Source organism: Arabidopsis lyrata (assembly GCF_000004255.2).
Source record: "Arabidopsis lyrata subsp. lyrata unplaced genomic scaffold ARALYscaffold_1, whole genome shotgun sequence".
Taxonomy (NCBI): Eukaryota; Viridiplantae; Streptophyta; class Magnoliopsida; order Brassicales; family Brassicaceae; genus Arabidopsis; species Arabidopsis lyrata.
In genome coordinates, this window is record NW_003302555.1 from 23,595,095 (window position 1) to 23,620,377 (window position 25,283).

A 25,283-nucleotide genomic window follows, 5' to 3' on the forward strand; every position below is an offset into this window, starting at 1 on the left:
CTTTGCTATTATAGGGCTTAGCATTTTTCAAATGCTACGATATAGTTACAAATCCCTCGATATCATCTTTAATAGCATTTGCAAAATCCGTGCTATCCGAATATGCTATCAATGCACACTTTTTTTGTAGTGCACACATAACCGATGATAGTTCGGGGATGTCCGTATGTAATACCAATAGTTCGTGTAGTTAGCGAAACATTAAAATCGTCTGCATGTGTGATGATGTGTTGGCGTATAGTTCGTGTAGCTGGCAATGATTTTTCCTATTGTTAATGGATTGGCCAAACAGTGTTTTTTTTTTTTTTTTTTGTAAACAGTGTATTTGTTTTGTTCATGCTCATATAATAAGCAAGTTCCTAACATCGTTGTAATTTCCTCTCAATATTTTTGGTTAGGAACATCTCATTTGATTAGCTCACGCTTATGCATTAGTTTCATCCAGCAAATCTCATAGAATGTAATTAAATTCCTAGAAAGAAAAGCAGAAGTTTGAGAAATTTAACACTAAAATGTCGCAAGTCAGAAGAAAGACATAAACATTATCACTTTTGGTCATGTTAGGTTTCTGTAAGAAGCCCAAATCTATCTAGCTTTAGTTATTCACCACTGCCACAGTACCGAACCACCTCTTCCATTAGCTTTACAAAAACCCCATAACCTTTCAGCACAACGAAACATAATCTAAGGTTACTTCTCCGTCAAGAAAATCATCTGTACCATGTAAGATAAACGAAAAAGTTGAAGAAAAGTGTAAAGGATTGAAGAAGCTGACTCAAACTTACATCTTTATTTCTTGATTAATGAGTACATAGTTTGATATTAATAAAAAAGAGAATAACAATCTAGAGAATGGCCAGGTGTCTTAATAGCTCATTGTTCATAATCCAAGAGTGCTCCGAATTTATTTGAAAGCTTGATTTGGTGAGGTTGCTTAGCCGTATTATTATCACGCACAGAGTACGCTCTGCTATTGACCGTTGCAAGTTTTAACTGCATCATGGAATTGTTCTGTTGATGTTGGCCCAATGCTCCACCTCCATTTCGCGCTTGGACTAATCTGTTGATTTTTCTGATAGTGAGCTTCTCATTCTCTTCTTCTTCTGATGATGATGGTTCTTATTCTATATGTACATATCCTTCGTCAAATGGAGTAATATAGATGTTTGACTTAAGTAGCTTTGGATCGTTAACATTGAGATACTCAACATGGTCTGCAAAGCGGTAGAAACTACTAGCATCATCTACAAAGAAGTGGACTCTACTAGGATTGTTGACCGCTTCATGGTATTCTCCAAAACCTTGGATTTCAACACGTTGGAGAGTGTTCTTTTCGGGATTGAAGTAGAAAACATAAAAGGGTTGTTTAAATGTAAAATCTCCCATCGACAAAACAATTTCACCCGAAGCAGTCACTCCCACGACGGAAACGTAATGATCTAAGAATTTATCATCCCTCAAAGTGTAGGCATATTCCAACCATTCCTGTTTCTCCGCATCCTCTAGAACCCACAAACGCAACTCAATAGCGTCATCATCATAATCATCATAATAAATCACACCTAATTTTCCCTTGTAGTTTATCAATTCACAAAAGCTTTCCGGATAAATAAACTTGAATTTCTCAGACATAACATCAAAGCAAACTATCACAAATTTATTCAACCTCTCAGACGTGTCACCTAAGTAATACAAAACCCCATCGATGCATATCCCTTCACTCACATTCTCATGTCTTAAGGAACATTTTATCCTTCTCCAACTCATTTCTCCAGTTCCTAATGTCATAATTTTATGGTGATTAGGACAACATGGGTAAGCCATGCACAATACCTTGTATTGCTTGTCAATAGGATCAAATCCCAAAAAGCTATACGCCCTTCTGTACCTATACAGATAAGGTAAGCTCGCATACCGTCCCGTTATAGGGTTACATAGCACAGGAACTCCATCGTAATGCTCTTGTTTGATCCACATACCATAGAAATACATCAAACCAGAAGCATAGCCACATGAAAATCGTCGGTCATTACCAGGATAAATCCTCATATTGTTTGGAGGGAACTTCATATGAAATTTGGGGGTTACTACAAAAGACGATGATGACTTCTCATATGGACTCTGATGCTGAGGTAACGAGAAGAAGCTCCACTGATCTTTTCCTTCGATAGCGAAAAAGAGACGCGGCTGCGGCTGAGCCTGAGCTGAGGACTTTGTCAATAACAACTCTTTGAAATATGGACGACTAAGCATTGGTGCCCATAGCTTCGACACACAATGAAACCTCGCAATTGACTTTGCAGGCAATCTCGACAATATCTCGAGGATGAGTTCAGTCGGTATGGAATCTGAAGCCATGATCGGTCTGATCTAACACAAACTGAGAAAGATATGTTATCACTAATATTAATTAAGAGAAAAAAAAAATAGAGAAAGCCTAGCTACCATAGCTGAAAAATGAGACATTAGAGGAGCTATACATAGTAAAACGAGAGGATTTCAAAAAATGATAACCAAAAACCATAATTTTAGGAAGCAGAAAATTTCTGAAACAAACCAAGATTAATTAACCAAAGATAGAGACGAAACCGAGTTGACGAAAATTTTGGATTTATACCATATTTTAAATTGTTATAATAAAATTCTGTTTGTGAAATGAAATCGTGAATGTAACGGAGACAAAATTTGAACAAACCCTAAAATATAAAAAATAAAGAGAATCAAAAAGGAGATATTTGTATTTTTTTCTTCACCATTTATGAAAATGAAAGACAAAGAATATTTAAAACTCACCGACGAGACGAATGGTGGAGAAATAAGCGGCGGAGAGGGAAACAAAAGGCCGGTGGTAACTTAAGTCCAATAGGTTTTTTTTTTTGTTTGTTGCAGTAAAACCTACAAAAATTAAAGGTGACTACTGACTACAATAATTAGGAACTACTCCTATTTATAACACCGAAAGATAAAAACATAAGGAGGTCTAGGGCATATTTGTTTAGGAAAATAAGAAATAAAACCAACACTCATTGCCATAGTAATTCTGATTACTCTCTATCATAACTTTGTTGCAAACCACCGGATTTTCTTCCGAAAAAGAATGACTCAAGAAGACTCCTTCTTCCAACAAACTCATCAACGCAATATTTTGACCCTTCTTATCAGGTAAAATCAGTAGATGGCTTCATTTCTCTCTCTACCTTGTTGAACATTTGTGCATGTTATTTGGTTTGAGTTGTGTGTATTTTTTTTGTCCTTTGTAATTTGAACTACGTACATGTAGCACTCAATTTTGGTTACTAAGACCTATTTCAATACATATACAAATTGTGGGATCTTTCTCCACATGACATATCTATATATACATTTTTGGAGTACACTTAGCAAATAAATCATAAAGTTTGAAAGTATTTACGAAGCAATGCCACTGGCATTGATTATTTAATTTTAAAATTTTAAATCAAAGATATTAATTACCAAAAAAATCTTAACACAATATCTTAACCATAACTAATCATTTCCATAATATAGTAAAGATATTAATTAATTTTGACAAACCAATTTTTTTAAGTAATTCATTTTTTAAATATATTTATTTTAATGTACATTTATTAAATTATGGTTACTATTCATTATTTGACAAACTCATTTTGCTATATTACTTATTATAAACCAAACTCATTTTGGCTATAAATAATTTGTTTAGTTATAAATTAGATTAACTCCAAAAAAAACTTTATTACCAAATATATAAATATTATTTATGTCTATGGAATAATATGTTATTTTAGATTATTATTATTTCATAAGGTTTCAAATATTATGAATATTTTAACTTTAAAAGAATTTTAAATATTATTAATTTGAAACTTATAAGAAATTTAAATGTTATAAATATTTAAATTTCATAAAACTTTTAAAGTATCTATAATATTTCAATTCTATAAAAAAGTTTATATATTAATAACATTGGAACTCTATAAAAATTATAAATATATATACTATAGAGACAATTTAATAGCAAACTTTTAAATTGACTCGAATTATATGTCTTCTAAATAAAATTATTATTAAAAGGAAAAATAACATGATGTTTAATTTCACGGGACGGGATTATATGGTGTGACGGGTTTGTGTCGATATTAATACAGAACGATATACTACGAGTGAAATCTTAGAATTAACAACAAAAATACAATTATGAAGTTTGGATCGATATTAAAACTTTTATGAAGTTTCAAATATTATAAATATTTAAACTTTATAAGAATTTATAAGAAGTTTAAACATTGTAAATATTTTAAGATGATAAAACGTTCAAAGTTATATAATATTTAAATTTTATAAAAAGTATATTATATTAATGATATTTTAACTCTATAAAATTAAAAATATATATATTATGGGAGCCATTTAAAGCAAACTTTTAAATTAACTCAAATTATATATGTTTTATACATTAAAATATTATAAAAAAATAAGAAAATAATGTTTAATTTCACGGGATATGGTTATATGGTAGGACGGGTTTGAATCAATATTAATACGAAGCGGTACTACGAGTGAAATCGTAGAATTAACTATCAAAATACAATAAATGCTAAACAAAACAAACAATATTAACAAAATAAATTCAACTTAAAATTTCAATTTTTAGTTATCAAAAATCGACCTGCGGGTTTAATGCGGGGTAATATATATATAATAAGTATATTTAAATCAAACAAAACAATAGATAATTTTCAAAAAATTTATAGCCCCGCAGTACACCGCGGGTTAAAATCTAGTATTAATAACAATTGTAAACTATAGCTGTTGTCCCCAAATCTATTAACCAATAGTAGTTCATCAAATTTAAAAAATTTTAATTAATGGTTCTTGAAATTCACAACTTATTAACATTAATTGATCAAAATATACAGAAAATCAATTTTTTCGAAGTGGAGGAAGCAATCAAGCCGGAAATAAAAGCAGTATTGGGAATTAATAACCTTGGTGGCATGGGCTCATATTTAGGGTTACCGGAAAGTCTAGGAGGTTCGAAGACAAAAATATTTTCGTTTGTTAGAGATAGGTTACAAACAAGGATAAATGGCTGGTCGGCAAAATTTTTATCAAAAGGCGGAAAAGAAGTAATGATTAAATCGGTAGCTGCGGCATTACCAACTTATGTTATGTCATGCTTCAGACTACCGAAAACAATTACTTCTAAACTTACAAGTGCGGTCGCAAAATTCTGGTGAAGTTCAAATGGTGATTCTAGAGGTATACATTGGATGGCGTGGAACAAACTGTGTAATAGTAAGTCGGAAGGTGGACTGGGTTTTCCAAATGTAGATGATTTTAATTCGGCTCTACTGGCAAAACAATTATGGCGTTTGATTACGGTCCCAGATTCTCTATTTGCGAAAGTTTTCAAAGGTCGGTATTTTCGCAAATCCAATCCTCTGGATAATATTAAATCATACTCTCCATCCTATGGATGGAGAAGTATATGTTCAGCTAGATCTCTGGTTAATAAAGGACTTATTAAAAGAGTCGGATATGGGGCTTCCATCTCAGTTTGGGAAGACCCGTGGATTCCAGCTCAATTCCCGAGACCAGCAAGAAGCAATGGTTCAATTATTAACCTGTCTTTAAAAGTTAATAATCTTGTAGATACACGGACAAATTTTTGGAAGATGGATCTCTTAAATGAGCTCTTTAATCCGGAAGATGTCTCTCTGATATGCGCTCTGCATTTGGGTGCGCCAACAAAGGAGGATAGTCTAGGTTGGCATTTCACAAAATCCGGAAAATATTCAGTTAAATCTGGATATCATACGGCCCGGCTAGAAAACCAGGAAAATACTTTGTCATTTATTGGCCCACAAATCAATTTACTAAAAGCACATACTTGGAAAGTGCATTGTCCGCCGAAGCTACGTCACTTTTTGTGGCAAATGTTAGCAGGTTGTGTTCCGGTCACAGAGAATCTGCGGAAAAGAGGGATAAATTGTGACATAGGATGCGCAAGGTGCGGTGCGGAAGTGGAAACTATTAATCATACAATTTTTGAATGCCACCCTGCACGGCAAATTTGGACGCTTTCGCAGATACCTACGGTTCCAGGAACGTTTCCTTCGGCGTCTATTTATACAAATTTGGACCACTTATTTTGGAGAATACCCTCAGAAGTCGATTCAACGTCATATCCTTGGATAATTTGGTATATCTGGAAAGCACGAAATGAGAAGCTTTTCGATAATGTGGATAAAGATCCACGTGAGGTTTTATGTTTAGCGGAAAAAGAGGCACAATCGTGGCAAGCAGCTCAAGTCGAGCTACATGCTGAAAATCTTGTTTCGTTGGTTCAGGATACTCGACCTCGAGTTAGGGATATTTCTCAGGATACCTCTTACTCTGGTCATCGTTGTTTCATCGATGGATCGTGGAAAGAAAGTGATAAATTTTCAGGTACATGCTGGGTATGTACCTCAGTTAATGGAGAGGCGCCAACCATGGGAGCTGCAAACCTACGTAGAAGTCTCTCTCCCTTACATACCGAAGTGGAAGCTCTTCTTTGGGAAATGAAGTGCATGATAGGTGCCGATAACCAAGATGTGGCTTTTTTCACAGACTGTTCAGACCTGGTGAAGATGGTGTCTTCTCCAACCGAATGGCTGGCATTTTCAGCGTATTTGGAGGAGTTACAGAGCGACAAAGAGGAATTCACAAATTTTTCTTTATCTTTAATTTCTCGTAGTGCAAATGTAAAAGCGGATAAATTGGCACGAAATGTTCGTACGTACCGAACCGCATCATATCACGTATGTAAACAACATTCCTCAAGAATGGCTCTTTTGAGTCTTAATTAATAGCGGTTGACAAAAAAAAAAAAATATTGGTTAATAGCTATGAAAAATGGTTTAATATGAATAAATAGTGTCTTTATAACTAAACATTAAATGTTTTTCTTGATTAGTGTGAAAACTCTACAAAATCAATATTTTTTATACGGAAGAAGTATATACTAACTTTAAAAAGTAAATCATCATGCGGTGTACCGCGAGTTAAAATCTAGTTTTGTAGTATTTGAATTAATCTTACTAGCTCACTCGACGAGAAGAGCTGAAACTAGTTTGATCAACTAAGGGGTTAGGACATATTTATTTAACATTTTTCTATTATTTTAATTGTACAACGAATTGCATTACGGTTCAAATCTGTTCGAGTGTTCTGGTTAGAACTAAGGGTTACCTAAATCCAGTGTTCTAAAAAGCGGTCTAGACGGTCGCCTAGGCCCCGACTAGGCGCTAGGCTCTCATGCGACGCCTAGATAACCGTCTTGAACGCCTAAAGTTACATAGATCTTGTTTAATGTATTTTTTTCAATTTTAATTAGAGTTTTATTTATATATATATAGTTATACATATTTATATATTGTTTAATATAAATATAAATAAATGTTTTATCTAGTTTTGTTTATAATTTCATACTTTTTAGTTTTATATAGACATTTTATATAACTTTTATATATAATATCATATTTATAATATTTTATGTTATAAACGTCTAAACCGCCTAGGCCCCGATTAGACGTTCTAGGCGCTAGGCACTGGGTCACCGCCCGCTTAGCGCCTAGTGCTTTCTTGAACACTGCCTAAATCTACTATACATTTTTGCAACACTTTTAAGGGATCCTAATCGGGTCGAATTTTGTTTCAATTTTGACCCGGAAATCTTCAATTGGATCTTCCCTTAAATGTTGGCAAAATTTTAAAACAAAATTATTTAATAAAATCTAAAAATATATATATATTCAACTAATTACTATACATGAACTCTTTATTTATGGCATATTCTCTATGATTTTTATAGATAAGGAAATCAAATATGATGATTTAATGCTAATATAACAAATTTGAGCTAATTTCCTAAAACTTCTCTACCTAATTTAAACATAAATATATGATTCTCATTTCACTTTTATATGATCTTATATTTATATTATTTTGAACTATTATAAAATTTATATAGTTAATAAAATTTCCGATTTTTTTTTGCAATACGCTGTGATTTAAATTTTTTAAAACAGACATATATTATTCAATCGATAAAGAAAAAAGTATGTGTACAATCTATATTAATATTTTTTAAGAACAAATTTGCGCGTTTAATCAGGTCATATTTTTTTTTTACTCTGTCCCGAAAATGAGTCATTCGGATATTTCCTTAATTTTTACAATTATCCAAAAGGGAACAATATACCACGGTTGAAATCCTAAAATTAACAAATCAAAATATAATTATTTAGTATTTTAAGATACAATTATAAATTATTTTTACGGGTTGGTACAAAAACCCACACTAATTTAAATATATATATATATATATATATATATATATATATATTATGGAAACCATTTGAAAGAAAACTTTTAAATTGACTTGAATTATATGTCTTTTAAATAAAAGCGTTATTAAAAGAAATAACAAAATGATGTTCAATTTTACGGGAATGGATTATATGGTGGGACGGGTTTGGATTGATATTAATACGGGACAATATATCACGGGTGAAATCGTAGGATTAACAAATCAAAATACAATTATACAATTTTAAACACTAAACAAAACAAATACAACTTAAAATTTCTATTTTTAGTTACAACGCATGTGACTCGCGGTGTACAACAAAAAAATATTATATACAACAAATTCATCAGTTTATAAAAAGATTAAAATCAAATCAAATAATTAACCCGCGGTGTACCGCGGGTCAAATCCTAGTTAATTGTACAAAAATTTAGTTTGGTTTGGTTCGGCTCAGCCGCTCAGGTAGTGATTTTATAGATATTTTTGCTATATGTATTTCGGTTTAAATTGGTTAAAAAGTTAGGAACTTTTTTCTTTTTTTTTTAGTTCAAGTTTGGTAATTCATGTAGTTTATTTGGATAAGAGTCTTGTTTAAATTGAAATAAGTATGCTATCAAAAGTTGGTGAATATAAAAAAAAAAATGCACATGTTGAAGTAAGTCCTTCTCCCTTACTCTAATACCAAAAATTTATAAATGTTTGGACCAATACTTGTTTCTGTCAGCTTAATATATTAACAAACTATATTTATTTTACTAGCAATTATAACTTAAATCTTGATTTTTATTTTGATTTCTAGAAAACAGAATAGAATTATATAATCCATTTTTTTTTCTTTTTCTTTTGTCAAAACAACATGCATGATAAACTTGGGTGTAGTAGTACAAATCATTATACAACTTGGGTGCAACATGCATTATTTTTAATTTGATTTAAGTTTGTTTAAAATAGTAAAAAATAAAGAAAATTTTGTTAACCAGATCTAAGAACAAAATGTCGTTTAAAATCACATGTTATCTTCTTCTATATACTTTTGTACTCTAGATTAAGGTTTTTAAATAAAAAAAATTATTGAATATCTCACAAAAAAACGTTTGGTCCACCATCACCACCAGATTGGTAGTAAAATTCAACCGGACATTTATTCCGGTTAGATCTCAAAAACAATAGTATTAAATAAATACTCAATAAGGAAAGGAGAAAGTCGAATTAATGCGTTTGATAAAATTGAAAAAAAAAAAAAGAAAAGATGATCGTCTGAATTAGATACGCACTAACCTCAAAGAGTCACTCTTAAATCATCTCTCTCGCCGAATTCTCCCCAACAAAAACATCAAATTTCGCCGGAAAATTCTCAGATTCCGGTAACTCTAAACTATGGCGTCGGATATTCCGTGTTGCGGAACCACGTTCTCGCTCTACGTCGTGATAATCATAGCTCTTGTAGCGTTCGCTGGTTTGATGGCTGGTTTAACGCTTGGTCTCATGTCTCTTGGATTAGTCGACCTCGAAGTTCTCATCAAATCTGGTCGTCCTCAAGATCGAATCAACGCCGGTTAGAGCTTTTTCCCTTTGTTTAATTTGAAATTGATGACGATTCTGGTGAAATTTTGAAGATTTCGTTGGTTTAATCTCGTTGTGTTCATCGATATAAGTGTAAACAAGTGATCGTATCTGGAAAAATTAGCATCTGTTGCTCTGTTTTGGTTCTTAGGTAAGATATTTCCAGTGGTGAAGAATCAGCATCTGTTGCTATGTACACTTTTGATCGGAAACTCTATGGCTATGGAGGTAACACTTGTATTTGATGCAGAGACTTGTATATATGGCTTTGATGATATCCCTTCATGTTTTGTTTGTAGGCTCTACCAATATTTTTGGATAAAATTGTGCCTCCATGGTTAGCTATTCTTCTTTCAGTGACTCTTATACTGGTGTTTGGAGAGGTTTTACATCTGTTACCTAAGTTTTTTTTTTTCGTTTCGATTTTGTACAGTTTTTGATTATAGTTTTGCTGTTGAGTATCTGCAGATAATGCCACAAGCAGTTTGTACTCGATACGGGCTCAAGGTTGGAGCGATAATGGCTCCTTTTGTTCGTGTTCTTCTTATATTGTTCTTCCCTATTTCATATCCAATCAGCAAGGTAGAGAAGAGTGTGAACCAAATTGTCTGTTTTGAAAATCAGCTTATAGACACTGAAATTGTTATTCCTTTTTGGTTTAATTGAAAATGCTCGGATAAAACTTGTTCATTTATTGCAAAGTTTCTCAATTCTGGTAGACATTGTTACTTTCAGGTTCTTGATTGGATGTTGGGTAAGGGACATGGTGTTCTTTTACGGAGAGCAGAGCTGAAGACATTTGTGAACTTCCATGGAAATGAGGTAAGCAGTGAGCTTAGGAATATGTCAATTAGTGATGTTTTCGCTATGACCTTGCAATTGAAAACTGAAGCTGTGTCGACTGGTGTGTCTCTTAGAGCCAACTTTTCTGACAGACTTTTGTTCATAATTCTTGTTTACTAGGCTGGGAAAGGTGGAGATCTAACAACCGATGAGACTTCTATCATCACGGGTGCACTTGAATTAACTGAAAAGACAGCAAAAGATGCAATGACTCCCATATCGAATGCATTTTCCCTTGAGCTTGATACAACTCTTAATTTGTGGGTTCTTTATTTTTGTTTTGCTTCAGTTATCTTCTATTTACACTTGTTCATCATGCTTATTTATAATTTGGAGTTATAATTTGCTATCTTCTACTATACAGGGAAACTTTGAATACAATAATGTCAGTTGGTCATAGCAGAGTTCCTGTTTATTTCAGAAATCCGACACATATAATTGGGCTCATTCTGGTACCTATCTTTCATATCGACACTCCATTATTTTTGGATAGTTGATGTTTCTATATCTTTTCTTATCTTTTAGGTACTAGAAGACTTTGTTTTTGTATTGTCTAGCTTCACAGCATGTAATGTCCCCTTTTGCTGATACAGGTTAAAAATCTTTTGGCAGTTGATGCCAGAAAGGAAGTTCCTCTGAGAAAAATGTCCATGAGAAAAATTCCGCGGTAAATGAATCTTTAAAGCTTACTTTCTTTCTTTACGACCAGGATTTAATGCATACACAGAGTTCATGTTCATAAGAAATTTTCTTTTCTCCAGTGTCTCTGAGACAATGCCACTATACGATATCCTAAATGAGTTCCAGAAGGGTCACAGTCACATAGCAGTTGTTTACAAGGATCTTGACGAGCAGGAGCAATCTCCCGAAACAAGTGAAAGTGGTATTGAACGCAGGAAGAACAAGAATACGAAAGACGAACTTTTTAAGGACAGTTGTAGGAAACCAAAAGCTCAGTTTAAGGTATCAGAGAAGGAAGGTATGACTCAGCATGACTTAAAGACATTTCATAGATAAACATGAAAACAACTTTCACTTGTTTCGGGAGATTTGACTCAGCATGACTTAAAGACATTTCATAGATAAACATGAACACATGTTAGCTTAATGTTTCTTTGGAACTGTAGTATTCAAAATTGAAACCGGAGATGCAAAATCCGGCAAGAGTGAGAACGGTGAGGAGCAGCAGGGGAAAACAAGTCTATTGGCTGCTCCAGCTAAGAAGCGACATAGAGGCTGTTCGTTCTGCATTTTGGATATTGAGAATACTCCCATACCTGATTTCCCTACCAATGAAGAAGTTGTAGGAGTTATCACCATGGAGGATGTTATCGAAGAGCTTCTTCAGGTAACTCAAACCGAAACATGAGCATCTACTTCACTTATTAGCATTAGAGAGTAAAGAATCATAGGCATTCGTTTCTTGCTCTGATTTTTCAGGAAGAGATCCTTGACGAAACCGATGAGTACGTAAACATCCACAACAGGATAAGAGTTAACATGCATGCTTCTCAGGAGAATCTACCAAGCGTAATAACCTCGATCACGCAATCATCTTCGGGTTCCACTAGTCCCAACCGAACATCTCATATGGCCACACCAGATTCAAGTCCTACAACAAAGCCATCAAGTTCAAGTCCCACAAGAAAACCTTCAGTATCAAGTCCTACGAGAAAGCCTTCAGATTCTTCCCACTCCATGGCACCAAAACATGAAGAGTCCACCCAAACTTTATGATATATCATATATGAGTGAAGAAGATAGATAGTTATATATTCTTAAAAGATGGTTTCTTTAACAGAATCGTTTGTCTATGTTTGAGATTAAGACTGGTTAATAGTTTCTTTGTACGTAAAGAAAAGGATGGATCTTTTACCAACAGAAAGAAAATAAGCTAAACTACAAAGTTCTTATTGGTAACATTCTACTTTAACCAAACAAAGAAATCGACAGTATTTGGCAAAACTGATTTACTGCAATCTGCTACAAGACACAGTAAACTCTAGAATCAGCGATTTAGTACTTAAGAGAGATGGGATTTACCAGACAAAAACTTCACTTATTACACAACTAAAGAACGTAACCTCATAGATAAGCACCAAAAGACATGCCCATTGCTTTTACCCTAACTCAATTGATCTTATTCTTCTTCTTCATCTTCATCTTCATCTTCTTCTTCTTCATCTTCATCTTCATCTTCATCTTCATCTTCATCTTCATCCTCTTCTTCTTCTTCTTCTTCTTCTTCTTCTTCTTCTTCTTCTTCTTCCTCTTCTTCTTCTACCTTCGCATTTGGACCATCATAGATTTTTGACTTCAGCAGCTTCGGTTCGTCAACATTTAGATACTCAACATGGTCTGCAAAACGGTAGAAACTACTGCAATCATCTACAAAGACGCGGACTCTGCTACGCTTGTCGAACACTCCATGGTATTCTTCAAAGCCTTGAATTTCAACACATTGGAGTGTGTTCCTTTCGGGATTGAAGTAGAACACATAAAACTGTTGTTTAGACATATAATCAGCCATTGACAGAACAATCTCACCCGCAGCACTCACTCCAACAATGGAAACGTAATTAGCCAAGAATTTATCATCCCTCAACTTGTAGGCATACTTTGACCACTCCATTTTCTCCTTGTCCTCTAGAACCCACAGACGCAACTCAATAGCATCATCAGCGTAATCATCATAAAAAATCAAACCTAACTTTCCCTTGTAGTTTATCACTTCACAATAGCTTCCTGGGTAAATGAAGCTGAATGTCTCAGACCTAACATCAAAACAAACTACCACAAAAGCAGTCATAAACTCAGATGTATCACCTACGTAATACACAACTCCATCGATGCATATCCCATCACTGGCGATGTCATGTCTTACTGAACAGTCTATCTTTCTCCAACTCATTTCACCAGCTCCAAATGTCAGAACTCTATGAGGATCAGGACCAGATGGGTAAGCCATGAACAACACCTTGTACTGCTTGTCAATCGGATCAAACCCGAAAAAGCTAAACGCCTTTCTGTACCTTTCCAGAAACGGTAAGGTCGCATACCGTCCTGTTATAGGGTTACATATCACAGGCACTCCATCATAAGCCCTCTCGTTGATCCACATACCATAGAAATACATCAAACCAGAGGCATAGCCACATGAAAACCGTCGGTCATGACGAGGATAGATCTGCATACCATCTGGAGGGAACTTCATGTGAAATTCAGGGGTTACTACAAGAGACAACGACGAAGACTTCTCATATGGAGTCAGATGCTGAGGCAACGAGAAGAAGCTCCACTGATTACGTTTTTCGATGGCGAATAAGAGACGCGGCTGAGCAGAGGAGGACCTGGTCAGGAACAACTCTGTGAAATGTGGACGACTAAGCATTGATGACCATTGCTTCGACACACAATGAAACCTTTTAACTGACTTTGCAGGCAATCTTGACAATATCTCGAGGATGAGTTCTTTCGGGAGGGAAACAGAAACCATGATCGATCTATTCGCTGATCCAACACAAAGAGAGAGATATGTTAAAAATCATATTAAGAACTAGAGAGAGTAACTGAAATCCGACCCTTTAGAGAGCTACAGCAAAACAAGAGCATTTCAAACGAAAAATCAAAACTTTAGCTGGCTACAACAACTAAAAATCATAACTTTTACCAAAAAAACAAAACTTTAGGAAGCTACAATAACCAAAAATCAAAATATTAGATAGCTACAATAACCAAAAAACATAAGTTTTACCAAAAATCAAAACTTTAGGAAGCTACAATAACCAAAAATCATAACTTTTACCAAAAACAAAACTTTAGGAAGCTACAATAACCAAAAATCAAAATATTCTATAGCTACAATAACCAAAAATCATAACTTTTACCTAAAACAAAACTTTAGGAAGCTACAATAACCAAAAATCAAAATATTAGATAGCTACAATAACCAAAAATCAAAACTTTAGATAGCTACACTAACAAAAAAATCATAACTTTAACCAAATAGCAAAGCTTAAGGTAGCTACAATAGCCAAAAATGATAACTTAAAGCTAGAGACAATGACCAAGGTTGAGAACATTTTGGATTTCTCGGTAAATCAAACACCTTATTGAAGTTCTGTTTGTGAAACTGAAAATGTAACAGAGACAAAATCTGAGCTCTGAAACTTAAACCCTAGAAGAAAAGAGCAGATGTAAATAGAGAAAATAATCGAAAAAGAAGAGATTTTTTTTTGTAAAGAATGTAACAGAGACAAAATTTGAACAGAAAAATGCGAGTCGGAAACATAATTCCTAGAAGAAAAAACGTAAAAGGTAAAAGAGGGAATCAAAAATAAAAGAGATTTTTTTGGTTTTCTTCACGAAATAAGAGAAATTTAGAGAAGGAAAGACAAAGAATATTTAAAACTCACCGACGTTACCAACGGCGGAGACGGATGAGCAGCGGCGACGTTTTGGAGAGTTTATCAGAGTTTTTTTTAACATTATTTTTTTTATCAGAGTTGTTTTTAACATTTTATTGTGACAAGTTTTTTTTTTGTTTCTATGTCGTCAATAAAATTTATGTAAGAAAAGTAAGAGAGGTTACATGAAAAATGGGCCAGTTCAAACAACTTTCAAGCCCAAAACAAAGGTCAGCAGAATTTGGAGCCCAATAAACGTTGAGGGAGAAAATTGGTCAAATAATTCCTTTTTTGCCGAAGAAAAATATAAGTAACCACCATTCATTAATTAAAGGAGACTTCAATCCATAAAATGGAGGATGAGAGAATAATTTCAAATGGAAGTAAAAGTCAAAGACAAATTTCAACACAAGAGAAATTGAACCAGAAAACCAGGAAAAACAAATTTCCGAAACTACATTGTATAATTGAAAAACATTGTATAGAGCAGTTGAACCAAGAAGATATAGGAGGTAGGCTTGTGACAAATATTCGAGATCCGCGGATATCCAGATCCGTATCCGGGATCCGATCCGAAAAACCGTTGTGAAAACGACGTTGTTTATGGTTAAAACGCAGACTACATAGTGTTCTAAAAGGCAGTCTACGTGGTCGCCTAGGCCCCGACTAAGCGCTAGGCTCTCATGCGACGCGTAGGTAACCGCCTTGACCGCCTAAAATTACATAGATTTTGTTTAATGTGTGTATTCAATTTTAATTAGAGTTTTATTTATATACTAGATCATCACCCGTACTACAGTACGGGTTGAATTTCATTAATTATAAAATTTAGAAATTTTATGTTTTAGAATAAAGTTGTGATATATTATAATAGTAATTAAAAAAATTATTATTTTTTTGTCAGTCCATATATATAATATTAGAATGAATATATTTTCCTTTTTCTATAGTATTCAATTATGAATAATTTTTAAAGATATGAAAACGAAAAATAAGATTATTTTTTCAAAATTAATATTGTTTAGTTAGCTTATGTTAACAACCACAAAATTAGATTGCATATAATTCAGTTAGATCAAAAATTAAAATATCATAAATGAATCGCATCTAAAATGTATATTATTTGAATTAATTAAGAAAGTTAGCTATTAATTTGAATTAATTTAGGAAACTTTTTTTTTGAATTTCTAATATTTTGGTTGTTGAAATAGAGATTTGTTTGATCTAATTACGGAATTTACCAATTATTTGCATAATCGAATATGTTATGAACATATATTTGGTATATAATAATATCAAATTCAATCAGTGCGTGGAGTCTATATTTTACTTTTAGAATCCAAATGAAAATATTGTCTGCACAATCTATTATTCATTTTTTTTTTATAAAATTGCTTGCATTATCAAAATTTCAAATATTTAGAAGTGTCAAACCTTATTTAACCCATCTCATCATATAATCTTAACAGGCCGTCTGTTATAAGGATCATAACTTTTTATTAGCATAATAGGACTCTACTAAACAAAGCCAAAGTCATGCATTAAAACACACTACTTTGCGTCTAGAGACACTTATTTAAACCTTATAAAAATCAAAAGAGTCGACGGACTCTTTTAGTTTCCCCGTGCACGTGGGGGACAACCTCCACTATTAATACAATATATTTGACCCGTCGTCTGATATAAATATTTTCAATATATCTTTTTAGAAATTAAATTAAAGTATTTGTAATTTTTTTATCTTTTTAATCTATTAAATATTTATTCTATTCTTTAAAATATTAATTAAACTATTTTTAAAGGTTTCAAATTAAAATCTTTAATCTTTTTATTGTAGTATATAAAATTATGAATTAAAAAAAAATTATATGAAATTAAATATAAATATCCAAATAGTTGTAAGGATCATAACGCATTTCATCATATAATACATTATGTTTAACCCGCCGCCTATTATAAATATTTGTTTCAAAAAAATCAAATTAGAGTATTTATAATTTTTAACTTTTTTGATCTATTAAGTATTGATGATATTCTTTAAAAATATCAATTAAAACTAATTTTAAATGTTGCAAATTAAAATATTTTAAAAGTTTATTGTAGTATATAAAATTATACATTTCAAAAAAATAAATGTAAGAAATTGAATATAAATATTCAAATAGTTGTAAGGATCATAGTTGTAAGTAGGGATGGGCATAAAATCCGAAATCCGAAAACCGACCCGAAACGGATCCGAAAAATCCAGAACCGAATCCGAACCGAATAATCACAAAATCCGAACGGATAATGAATTCTTCTATCCGAATTTCCCGAACCGAATCCGATCCGAACCGAAAACCGAAAGGATATCTGAAAATCGAAAAAAAAAATTATATATCCAAAAATATTAGTTATATTTAGTTGTAATTTTATAGCAAATAACAAAAATATTCTAAATAACCTAGATTTCGGAAAAATTTTAGTTATATTTGTTAATGTTATACATATTTTTGCAAAATTTAACCAAAGTTTAGTAAGATTAAGGGCCTGATTGGTAACAGCTGTAGCTTTACATTTTTTGATGTAGAAATATGACTGTAGGTTTATTTGATGTGGCTGTAGATTTTATTGCTGTAATATTTTGGCTGTAGAATTTAAAATTTTGGAAAGTTGAAAATTATGTGCTTTAGGAAAAAAGGCTTTCTACAGCCAAAAAAATAAATTAAAGAAATATTTTGGCTGTGAGAAAAAAAAAAAGAAAGCTAAAGCTTCTAAAGCTTGATTGGATGTATTTCAAATCTTTAGAAATTTTTTTGCTTTGTAAAGACTCTAAAGCACTTGCCAATCAGGCTCTAAAACCGATTTTTATTTAAATTGAACAAATTTTTAGTTTTTGTCCCGAAAACCGATCCGAATCCGACACATATCCGAACCGAAACCGAACCGATGACTCATAAAATCTGAACGGATAATAAAATCTCCTATCCAAATTATCCGAAGCCGAATATATCCGAACCGAAACTGAACCGAAAGTCATAAAATCCGAACGGATAATAAACTCTCATATCCGAATTATCCGAATCCGAATATATCCGATCCGAATCCGATCCGAAATCTGAATGCCCAGGCCTAGTTGTAAGGATATAAATATTCAATTTATTTTTTTTTAAAAGAAATATATTACTCAAATCTGAATTTTTGACCCGTTAAATTTTTTTTTTCATAGATTGAACAATTTATATTCGTTTTTAAAAATTCAAATCTTGGCATATGCGAAATTTTTTTTACTTTTTTTTTGTTATCTGGATGATATGATGATTTATTTGTTTCATAAAAATATAATCATATAAAGATGAGAGGTGAAGTATAATGATTAATAACAAATTAATATGGTAAGTTAGATATCAAATCTTATATGTTCATTTTGATTGGTCATTCTTTTTTTTTTTTTAATTACTAATATATTTTCGTTTTTATAATTAAATTACTTAAATTATATAAATTAGTATTTGACTTGTTTATCCTTAATTAGCTGAATTAATTTACTTTTTAAAATTTTATCTCTAATGGCATTTCAAGGTAATAATTTACAAAAAGCAAGTTTAATTCTTAAATGTGCTCCCCAAATAATAGTATAGGATATATATAATTATAAATATTCATATTTATTTGATATAAATATAAATAAATGTTTTACCTAGTTTTTGTTTATAATTTCATAATTTTTAGTTTTATATAACTTATATATATAATATCATATTTATAATATTTTATATTATAAACGTCTAAACCGTCTAAAAAATCGCCTAGGTCCCGATTAGACGTTCTAGGCGCTAGGCATTGGGTCACCGCCCGCTTAGCGCCTAGCGCTTTCTTGAACACTCTAGCCAACTTGCTATTAACGGAACAGAAACATCGTTTGGGGACTTGGGCCGAGTTTAGTTTATGTATGAAATTCAAATTTGTTGTGAGTTTATGTAGTTGTAAGCACACCAAAAGGTTGAGCGTATACACCAAACAACAAAGTTTGTGGGAGAATCGGCCTTTTGTTTTCGAACAATTTGTTTTCATCCCATTCATTTAAGGATAACCATTTGCACAATAAATTTGCAGTTTTCAACATGTTGTAGATTGTAAGAACAAAATTAGACAGGTTTACTTTTCTTATCTTTGAAGACATAACTCTGGAAGAGAGGCACATAAAACTTATGAGGGAAGAAGACGAGATATAATTAAAGTTACATGAAAAATGATTTGCTTCTATCAAGAATTTGTCTTCGGTTTATACATTGAAATAATTGCACACAGACTTGCATATCTTCTTTACCCTCTCTCCCTAAACGACCCACAATTTCAACAGAAGTAATAAAGCTACTGTTGCTGGTAGTTAGTTCTACTCATTTTTGAAATACCAAAGAACAGAGTGATCACAAATGGACAAAAAAAAGAAAAAAATGAAAAGAACTTATGAATTACCTCTACTTTGAAACAAGTTTGATGTCGGATTACATTGAATCCAAGTCGTCGTGTAGTGGGGAGCCATATCAAAAGAAAGAAAAAAATAAACTGCTTTGGAGTCTGCTGGAGAATGGTAAGAATGTTGGTGGTTGATCAAGGAATTTCATATATCTCTGGGTGAAAAATTACAACCCGAAGATCCTTGAACCGCTCCAATTTACTCACAATACTGTTTTGTTAGTTGCTTTGCCAATAAATTGCAGATTGCTGGCTAGTCGCTTTCACTACTATGTCTATCTGAACATCCAAAAAAGGTTACAATTAGCTTTCGTATGAAATCTATAGACAGATTCTTAGTCGATTTGCAAAATAACGGGTGGGAATGTAAGTAGAGTAGGTACCTCCCGATGATCTTTTCCCTTCCATTGCGTCTTTCTTATCTTGGCAACTTGCGCAAAGGAATGGACCATCCCAGGGACGAAGCTTACGGCAATTATCTGACCCAGCATGGATCGACACACCTTCTCCAGGTTTCACTTCTACTTGACACACAGCACACATGAACAACTTAAACATATTGCAAAGCGGGTACTTTGTATCTAATCTGCAATAAATAGAACAAAAAAAAAGAAGAGTTGATGAAGATAAGTAGATCGCAACGAGCCTCTCAAAGATGAAAATTTTCTACTTCATACTATATGCTTAAACAAGTATATTCAAGGAATCATACCTCTCTGAAAGCATAGCAGAGCCCTCTTCAAACAGTTCTTCAACTACATCAGGTTCTGCGTACTCTTTCTCGATATTAGAAGAGGAGTCAGATGTTTTTCTTTTAAACATGGACTTTAGCATTCCTTTTCCTTGCTTTTTTGGAGGTGGCACGGAAGCAGCCGGTTTTTCTAGTGGCAATATATCAACAACAATACAGGTTGTATCATCACGAAGACCTTTTTTACCCACAGCTTCCTGTATGAAGTAATAAAACATCAAGGTACTACAAAGGAAAGAATATGTACATAATATATCAGAAATAAAAATTCAGATACTATACTTTAACGATATGCTCCGCGGAAGATTCAGGTGGCAAACCCCGGCAACAATCAAGAGCCTCCTCAGCAGATATTGCATCCCACACACCGTCACTTGAGATGATAAGTCGACCACCAGCTGAAGACAACTACATAAGCAAAATAAATAGATACAGTTTTCAGTATAAACTCAATACTTTGAATGTCAGCTAGTGCTATAACCGCACAAAGATAAAAGTTAGATTAAATTTAGTTATGAGTTTTTCACCTTGACTTGCTTTACATAAGGAACTGGAACAATGTATTCGCCAACATCCAGATCTCCAATGGATCTTGAGAGACACAGACCACCAGGCCAACATCTCAGAGGACCAATCTAAAAAAAAATGATTTGGTTATTAAAACCCTTCATTTGACGGCACAACGATATTTCCTATGTGTTACAATCTACACAGCTACCATAATTTGACAGCCTAAATGCTCATGGTTTATCAGCTAAGTATATTACAGTTTTCATGCTACAGTCTGGCCAAAAAATCCAATTGTGAAACCTCATCCTAGAAGTTTGCACTCAGTTGCCTTTTAGTTATTATAAATTGCTAGTATCAAGAGCGCATGATTACAAGAGACTTAATGCACACAGAAGAAAGTGTCGGTAACATCTAAAGAAGTACCTCAGTACCACCACCAGTATTTAACCGACCAACTTCACCACCACTTGCAGTAACTCGATCTCGCCTGTTAAAAAAGCCAAAATTTTGTGATGCCATTATATACAATCAAGATTATCATCAGTTGGTTGAATAGCAGGAACAAAGCTGACTTACTCTTCTTCATTTATTTCAAGCCGATGATCAGCAGACAAATAATAGACACCGCCCTCAGCAGGCTCGAGTATGCAACGAGAGTCACCTACAGATGCAACACTCACCACCCATCCTTCTACTATGACAAAAGTTACAGTCGTTCCAGACGTCCTAGCTGAAATGCAAGAAAAAGTTAAAACCCCAAACATAGCCTTCACCAGGATGATATAAGAATATAAAGACACAGATGAGTTCACACTTAGGGGCATGAATCACATCACAGGGTGTTTCATTGGTAATACAAAAATTTCGGTCACACAATATTAATACAGAGTTCATACCTCTTTCCTGGAAATCTTTATCAGTTTTCACAAATCCTGCAACCAAAGCCCTAGGAAGTGCCGCAACCCACTCATCTCTGTTAAGATCAGAGGGTATTGCAGCTAATACATTGTTCAAAAGGTTCTCCTTAGTGTAGATAGCTGCTGCAGAACCATTGTGTCCATCAAAAAGCTGCAATATACGATTCAATGTTTAACTAGAAATATCAATACCAAAGAATTAAGATGGCATGTCAACCAAATCATTACACACAACATGCGAGTAGATGCATAAATGTGTGTCATTACTCAATAACTGCGCAATCAGTTAAAAGGCAGGACATTTCAGATCTCAGACAAGACAAATACAAGTTCATGGACTATGTTGGCTATATTGCCATACTGCAAAAATGGCAATCATCCAAGTTCTCATTCTCATAGGACCACAATGCATAGAGAAAGAAGAGCGCAAATAATTACCCCAAAAACCGAGAAGGTAGTAACGCCATCTCCCATAACCCGTTGACACTCTGTTTTAACAAGAGTAAAATCCTCTCCTTTCTTGCTCTGATTCGCCTGTCCATGTATAAGTTCCGGATTGTCTATCTTTTCATTAGCTGATTCACGCTTAAGCAACACAGAAAGCGGAACTGTATGATGTTCTCCCTTAGTTGACATTGTTTTCCCCTAAGCTTATAAAAAAAAAATCCGAATCCGAGACTAAAAGCTTCCTCTAAGCTGTGTCTAGTTCTTCACCAAATCTCCCAATCATACAAAAAACCTGATACACAATACAAAAAAAAACATTCAAGAATCAGAAACCTCTAAATTTCTGAAGAATCTAGAACTTGATTTCCAAGTTAGTCAAATTCAATGTATAGGTCCAATATAGACTCCTACAATTGCAGTAACATTCCGATCTACATTACGGAATCAAACTCAAAAACGATCTAGCCGAAGAAAACATCAAACTAGATCTTCAAACCAAAAATTCAAATTCGACGACCATTATAAATTCAGAATCACAATGCGTCTTCAAAACTCTCCTTCACGGACAAATCCAGCGTAAAAAAAAAAAAAAAACGAGAATGAGCACAAAAAATCAAACGCAATCAAATGATCTGGAAATGTGAAACGCAGATTATTCATCGAAACAAGCGAAAAAACTCCGAGAATCTAAGAATCTCGATAACGAATCGAATATGATCACATCGTGGGAAGAAACGATAACAATGGTGGATTAAGAGGGGGAAGCATTACGATTTGGATTTGCAATTAGGCGGCGATTGAAGAAGATGGAAGATTACGCGAAGAGAGACGAAGGAGATGATTCATCTTCCGATCGAAATTCCGGCGAAGTGGAGAAATGCCATGGTTTCAACAGCCGTAGGAGAGAGAGAGAGAGAAGAGTCAGATTAGAGAAAACGCGCAAAGAGAGGAAGGTGAGGTCTCTTTCTTCTCTGTCTCTTTTTTATTTGTTTCTTTTTTATTAATTAATTATATAATAAAAAAACAATTCTTCCGCCGTTCTCGCAGCAATAAGCACCGTTATGTGTTTTTATTCGGCGCTGATTGAAACGCTGTCGTTTTCAGTTCTCACGTGGTCGACCGGGCTTTAACATCCCCCAAATCTCGGATTATTAACACCAAAATTCAACCCCATATACGTCGACAATTTTTTTTTTTTTGCCGTCTAATAAACTTTATTGAAATCAAAAGGATAGTTCAAAAAACCAAAGACAACAGAGCATGTAAACACAAACCAAAACAGAGCCTCACAAAAACAGAGTATTATAATTATGAAAGTATTATAATTATGAAAGATGCTCTAATAAAACTTCATCTTCTCTTTTCCTCTTCGATACGAGAATGGAGCCACATCGGTCCACCTCGAGCTAAATATGATCGTGTGCGACCCTCCCTTGTGACACTCACGGCAATATCTCTTGCGACCGAATTCGCTTTGGTAGATGAAACTTTAAACACTATTTGACGAAAGGAGGAGATTAACCTGTGTACCTTGTCGAGGTAAGAATGATACCTTGGCCAGTTGGATGGATCAATAATGGCTTCAATAGCAGCACTGCAGTCTGACCAAATTTCAATGTTATCCAAATGTAAATCTAAGAGGCTCCTTAAAACCCAAAGCATCCCTCGTAATTCCGCTGAAATACGATTTGAAGCAGGAAGAAACATTTCTCTCGCATGAAAAACTGCATCTCCCTGATGATTTCTAACTATTACTATAAAAATTAGTCTTGAATCAATAGAAGCAAAGGTTTGGCAAATGGAGCTTACTGATGAAATCACGGCAAGCATGCATGTCGGGATCATTTTCAAACTCAAAGATATGACGCCTTCCCTGTAATCAAAGTCGAGGAAACTTCAATGATACACGGATTATAGCTTCAAAATTCACATAACAAGACTTTTGTTAAGCCTTAAGCACAAAGGGGCCAAGAAAAAAACCCTTCTTTGGTATATTTCTGACCTGATAAATTTAACATGCACAATGGGAAATTACAGGCAACACATCGTCTACTATCCAATAATCATTCTGAGAAAATTAGTCGTGATGAAACTGATTAACAAATATGACCAATTTGAAAAATCAAACCCTTTTACTTTTGATGTTGTGAGTCTGAACCATAAGCTTCAAATCTGATACCAAAGAGTTCAAAGTATTCTTACTATTTTGAGGGATCCAAGAGTTGTTGGATCTTTCACAGACCTCTTGTATTTGACTTGCTTCTCCATTGATATATGCCCAAGGTTCCAAAAGCGCGTTAAAATTGGTCGATCAATTAAGCTCGTGAGTCACTTTGACTGTGTCAGCAAGAAGACAGAACCAGAACCATGTATCCCTGGTTCTTTCGTAAAGAAGCTTCCCCAATTAACTCCAAAGAAGAATACACTGTTTGTTCTTCCCCAAATCAGTTACAAAAACTGTAACCTAATATTCGATCTTAACCCATAGTAAAGGAAAGAGTCAAAAGTTCTGTTCAAAGAAAGAACAGAAGGAAAGAGTTTAAAGAAAGAGTAATTCAAAGTAGGGTTGTTAGAGGGGTTAGAGGTGTGGCTGATGTCAGATCAATCATGTAAGAACATCGACATTGCAACTTCTCAGGTTTCTTGGGCAATGGGAGAAGATGATAGCATAGTTCACATCTGATGGAGGGAGCTTCGGGCTTCGGCTATCTGACTTTTGGTCTGTTTCCTAGATATTTGCGCAAGTACTTCTCTCGTATGTGCAACTTCTCTTCTTCCCTGAGTGGACCCCTTCCCGACGCTAGATCTCCCCACTCCCAAATAATTTTTGACGTAATCTTTAACATTAGATTAGAGCTTCATATAATCTGGGCAAGCATAACGTTGTGGCCTCGTGTTCTTAACTGGTCAACTATGTCTTGATAGTCACCGTCTCCTGCCACTAGTAAAATGTTGGCTGGATCTGGATTATCCAAAGCCCATATAGCCATCCTTAAGACAAGTTTGGTGTTTGTAGCATTCAATTTATCTGA

General features: G+C 33.8%; 4 protein-coding genes across 4 annotated transcripts; 1 reads left to right on the plus strand and 3 right to left on the minus strand.

The window, feature by feature from the left end:
• Positions 1–786: 786 nt before the first annotated feature.
• LOC9327413 (F-box protein At1g47340) lies at positions 787–3,277 on the minus strand. The gene is made up of 2 exons (XM_002893994.2): positions 2,794–3,277; positions 787–2,380 (listed from the first exon to the last, which is right to left on the minus strand). Exon 2 carries the CDS (start codon positions 2,356–2,358, stop codon positions 1,120–1,122), a length of 1,239 nt encoding a protein of 412 aa, XP_002894040.2. The 5' UTR covers positions 2,359–2,380; positions 2,794–3,277; the 3' UTR covers positions 787–1,119.
• A 6,299-nt stretch (positions 3,278–9,576) lies between these two features.
• Positions 9,577–12,641, plus strand: LOC9330102 (DUF21 domain-containing protein At1g47330). Its single transcript, XM_021012776.1, has 11 exons — positions 9,577–9,911; positions 10,071–10,147; positions 10,219–10,302; positions 10,388–10,501; positions 10,655–10,741; positions 10,883–11,022; positions 11,127–11,214; positions 11,356–11,429; positions 11,524–11,741; positions 11,890–12,110; positions 12,203–12,641. Exons 1-11 carry the CDS (start codon positions 9,734–9,736, stop codon positions 12,497–12,499), a joined length of 1,578 nt encoding a protein of 525 aa, XP_020868435.1. The 5' UTR covers positions 9,577–9,733; the 3' UTR covers positions 12,500–12,641.
• Positions 12,642–12,672: 31 nt separating this feature from the next.
• Positions 12,673–15,280, minus strand: LOC9327414 (F-box protein At1g47340). Its single transcript, XM_021012777.1, has 2 exons — positions 15,178–15,280; positions 12,673–14,272 (listed from the first exon to the last, which is right to left on the minus strand). The coding sequence occupies exons 1-2, from the start codon at positions 15,278–15,280 to the stop codon at positions 12,903–12,905; spliced, it is 1,473 nt and encodes a 490-aa protein (XP_020868436.1). The 3' UTR covers positions 12,673–12,902.
• Positions 15,281–19,382: 4,102 nt separating this feature from the next.
• LOC9330103 (probable protein phosphatase 2C 12) lies at positions 19,383–23,244 on the minus strand. The gene is made up of 10 exons (XM_021013932.1): positions 23,023–23,244; positions 22,243–22,543; positions 21,784–21,955; positions 21,464–21,617; positions 21,311–21,374; positions 20,905–21,012; positions 20,660–20,785; positions 20,339–20,574; positions 20,010–20,212; positions 19,383–19,905 (listed from the first exon to the last, which is right to left on the minus strand). The coding sequence occupies exons 2-10, from the start codon at positions 22,438–22,440 to the stop codon at positions 19,880–19,882; spliced, it is 1,287 nt and encodes a 428-aa protein (XP_020869591.1). The 5' UTR covers positions 22,441–22,543; positions 23,023–23,244; the 3' UTR covers positions 19,383–19,879.
• Between the last annotated feature and the right edge of the window lie 2,039 nt (positions 23,245–25,283).